At 59.5% G+C, this 4,179-nt stretch overlaps 1 protein-coding gene across 1 annotated transcript in view; it reads right to left on the reverse strand.

The window, feature by feature from the left end:
* Positions 1–2,908: 2,908 nt before the first annotated feature.
* TTYH1 (tweety family member 1) overlaps positions 2,909–4,179 on the reverse strand; it is a 19,612-nt gene continuing 18,341 nt past the window's right edge. The window contains exons 10-12 of the mRNA XM_007956943.1: positions 3,589–3,731; positions 3,409–3,454; positions 2,909–2,947 (exon numbers count right to left, since the gene is read on the reverse strand). Of these exons, the coding sequence (XP_007955134.1) occupies positions 2,909–2,947; positions 3,409–3,454; positions 3,589–3,731 (228 nt within the window). The remainder of the gene's footprint in view (positions 2,948–3,408; positions 3,455–3,588; positions 3,732–4,179) is intronic.

Genomic DNA, 4,179 nt, shown 5'->3' on the forward strand with positions numbered 1-4,179 from the left:
TAGCACTGGGCAAATCTGCTGCAAAAGACTTCTTTCAAGTGCTGAAGAGCAAGGATATCTTCTTGAAGACTAAGGTGTGCCTGACACCAGCCATGGTATTCTCAATTGTCTCTTATGCATGTGAGAGCTGGACAATGAATAAGGAAGACCAGAGAAGACTTGATGCTTTTGAGTTGTGGTGCTGGCGAAGAATGCTGAAAATACCGCGGACTGCTAAAAGAACTATCAAATCTGTCCTTCAAAAAGTGCAGCCAGAATGCTCCTTGGAAGTGAGAATGGCCAGACTTCGTCTCACCTACTTTGGTCATGTTGTAAGAAGGGACCATTCCCTGGAGAAGGATGTCATGCTTGGTAGGGTGGAGGGTCGACAAAAGAGGGAATAAGAAGAAGATAGAAAAACACGTTTTGGTTCTGCAGAGCTCTTTGGATTTGAGAACCGCACATGAGGGGGGTGGGGAACTAGTTTCTGATGCCTGATGGACAGATGGAACAGTTGAGGTCAAACAGGTCAAGAGACCAAGGTTGTGAGCAGCAGAGTCGGGATGGGAGCCCAGAGGCGTCCGACCCCAACGCCAGGCTTGCTCAGCAGATGTTGTTGTTAGGTGCAGTCCAGTCGTCTCCAGCTCATAGTGACCACAGGCACAGCAGAACGAAACACCGCCCGGTCCCACACGAGCACCGCGATCCTTGCTATACTTGAGCTCATCGCCGCAGCCGCTGGGTCAATCCGTCTCGTTGAGGGCCTTTCTATCTTTTGTCCACCCTCCACCTCACCAAGCATGACATTCTTCTCCAGGGAATGGTCCCTTCTGACAACATGGTGGCGTAGTGCCTAAGGCATTTGACTGCAACCAGAGGCTGGTTTTAGGTTTTCTTGTTTTCACCTACACCGTCTCAGGATATATTTAAAAAAAAAAAAAAAAAAAACCTCACTGTGTTGACTCATAGCGACCCCTCCTTGGGTTTCCGAGGCAATATCACTATGGAAGTAGATTGCCCAACCTTCCTTCCGAGGAGTGGCTGGTGGGTTTGAACTGCCAGCCTTCTGGTTAGCAGTCAATGCCTTAGGCACTACGCCACCAGAGCTCCAGGATATATATCTATACAAATATTCTCCTAATTTCACCTGAAATATTTCTGGCCCTTTCCTTTCATGTGTCTAGGTGTTTAACTCATCTTGTATATAGAAGGTCCCTGGGTCTGCACGCAACTATTTAAACACTAAGCAAAGGTGTCACTTTGAGGACTGAGGTGGACCTCACTGGAGCCGTGGTATTTTCAAACACCTTGTATGCATGTGAAAGCCGGACAACACGTAAGGAAGACTGAAGAAGAACTGCTGGCCTTTGAATTATGATGTTGGAGAAGAATGCTGAATGGACCGTGGGCGCCCAGAAGAACGAGCAAGTCTGTGTTGGAAGTGCAGCCGGAATGCTCCTTAGGAGCTAGGATGGGGAGCCTGGTCCCAGGCACTTTGGACACGTTACCAGGAGGGCCCCCCTGGAGAGGGCCATCATCTTGGGGAAACAGAGGGTCAGCAAAAAAGAGGAAGAACCTCAACAGGACCACTGACAGTGGCTGCAACGAGGGGCTCAAACGGCAGGAGCGGTTTGGCTGACGCAGGGCCCGGCAGCGTTCGGTTCTGTTGTCAGAACCGGCTGGATGACTCTTACCAACCAACCAGGAAGTTGGCCGTTCAAACCCAGCCCTGAGGCACTGAGAAAGGCAGGCCTGGGATTCCGCACCCATCAAGATTACAGCCAAGCAAACCCGTGGGGCAGTTCCACTCTGTCAAACACATGGGGTCGCCATGAATCAGGACCAACTCGAAGGCTGTGGGTTTGGTTTTCAGGACGTCGTCTACCACACAGGGCCCAGCGGGCCAAACCTGGTTCTAAACCACAGGCAGACGGCGCTTTGCACAGGGGCTTGAGCTGTGCCTCCTGTCAGATCTACATATAGACGCGCACACACACATCCACACAGACGCACACTGAGGTCTATTTGCAGGCTGTCTTGGTTCCCAGCCCGTCTGCGTCTTCCTGTAGCACCCGCTGTGCTATTTTTAGAGTCAGGCAAAAGCCCTGATTTATTTATTTCTGAACAAGCCCTGGGAGCTGCCGGGGGTGGGGCTGGACAGGAGCCGAAACACCTGGAGCCCAGGGTGACGGGTGGAGAGACGCGTGGGGACAGCCCCACCCCCACCCCAGGAGCAGAATGAGGAAGGACCCAGTGCTTGTAAAATAAAGTTTTCTTTTAATTTCAAATCACCCCACTGCAAGTTAGTGCCACAGTTCACACGGGGTCTGGGAGGGGGTGCTGAGCGCACCGGGACGGGGGGCGGGTCCATGCCCCCAGCTCAGTCCCTTTGGGGGGCTGCCGGCCAGGGAGGGGATTGGGGGCTGCCTCTGCACCCCCTTCCCCCCCCAGCAGCGGGCCCTGGCCGGTGGCCTGCCCCCTTCACCTTACTCCCAGGGTTCAGAAGAAATGGAGGGGGGCTGGTAAGTGGGGCAGACAGGTGTCCTGTTGGGGTCTCCGTGGCCAGGGGTGTTAGTGGGGTCTTCTCCGGCCGCCAGGGAGGGAACTGCGGGGAGACGCCAGAGACGGAGGGTGAACCCAGGCCGGGGGTGACGGCTCACAGCACCCTCCTGCCCTCAGACCCCCAGAGTCCTCCCCGTTGAGTGGGGGGCGGCCCCTGCCGCGGAGAGAGGGTCAGGAAATCAAACCCAAGAGTGTTTGCGAGTGGGGGCGGCTGAGGGGCCCCGTGACGCCGGGGCGCAGGCGAGTGGCTGAGGGGCCCCGTGACCCCGGGGCGCAGGCGAGTGGCTGAGGGTCCCCGTGACCCCGGGGCGCAGGCGGGGCTCACCGCAGAGCCGGGGCCGCCTCCAGTCTGGCGGGGAGCAGCGGCTCAGATAGAGGACTGCCACTGCACGAAGCGCTTGGATTCCTGCGCGGAAAGTTGGGGTGCTCTGAGCCCCCAGAGCACGGGTGGCCTGGCGGGGTGGCCCGGCCCTGCCCGCGCGCTCACTCCCCGTGGTTCCAGTCCCAGTCCTTCCACCCTCAGACCCGGGGGGCCTGACCCCCAGCTCCTTCCTCCCTCAGACCCGGGGGTCCAGCCCTTGACTTCTTCTCTCAGGACCAGAAGTGTGGGACCCCAGCCCCCCCTCCCTCAGACCCGGGGGTCCACGCCCCAGTGCCCCCTCCCTCAGACCCGGGGGTCCACGCCCCAGTCCCCCCTCCCGCAGACCCTGGGGTCCACGCCCCAGTCCCCCCTCTCTCAGACCCGGGGATCCACGCCCCCAGCGCCCCCTCCCGCAGACCCGGGGGTCCACGCCCCCACCCCCCCTCCCTCAGAACCGGGGGTCCACGCCCCCAGCCCCCCCTCCCTCAGACCCGGGGGCCCAGTACCTGAGGGTTGAAAGGGTCATCATCGTCTGTGTCATCATAGTCGTCACTGGGGTGCAACGGGGGACAGCGGCAGAGAAACAGGACGGGGAAGCCATCAGGAGGCCGCCCCCCCCCCCCAGTGAGCACGGGCCGGGCCCCTGCCTCGTCCCCCCTCAGGACGCCGCCCTGCCCCCTGCTGACCTGGGCGGGAAGAGCGCCCAGGCGCGGGGCAGGCTGCAGAGGGCGGTGGCCAGGGCCCCGGCGGACAGCAGCGAGAACAGCAGCAGGAAGAGCAGGCCCTCCAAGGCGTCCTCACACAGGCCCCGGAGGGCGGCGCCGTAGTCCTGGGGGCAGGGGCGCGGGTCAGCGGCCGAGCCCGCCCGGCACGCGGGGCACGACTCGGCTGCGTGCTGTGTGACACCGGACAGGCCACCCAGCCTCTCTGAGCCGAGTGGCTGCCACCGTCAAGTGGCGGGAGGACTGCGGTTAGTTGCCCTGACTCATGCTGACCCCATGCGTTACAGTGGAACGCTCCATGGAGTATTCTTGGCTATAATCTTCACAGAAGGAGCCCTGATGGCGCAGTGCTTAAACATTCAGCTGCTAACCAAAAGGTTGAACTCACCAGCTGCTCTGCAGAGGAAAGATATGGCAGTCTGCGTCCATAAAGATTGACAGCCTGGGAGACCCTGTGGTGCAGTTCCACTCTGTCCTCTAGGGGCGCTGTGGGTCGGAATGGACTCCAGGCAGGGGGTGTGGTTTGGGCTTTGCTTCTGTGAAGACTGACAGCCT

This window comes from Orycteropus afer, unplaced genomic scaffold (genome assembly GCF_000298275.1).
Source record: "Orycteropus afer afer isolate SDZICR_OR568_19922 unplaced genomic scaffold, OryAfe1.0 scaffold00689, whole genome shotgun sequence".
NCBI classification, from domain to species: domain Eukaryota; kingdom Metazoa; phylum Chordata; class Mammalia; order Tubulidentata; family Orycteropodidae; genus Orycteropus; species Orycteropus afer.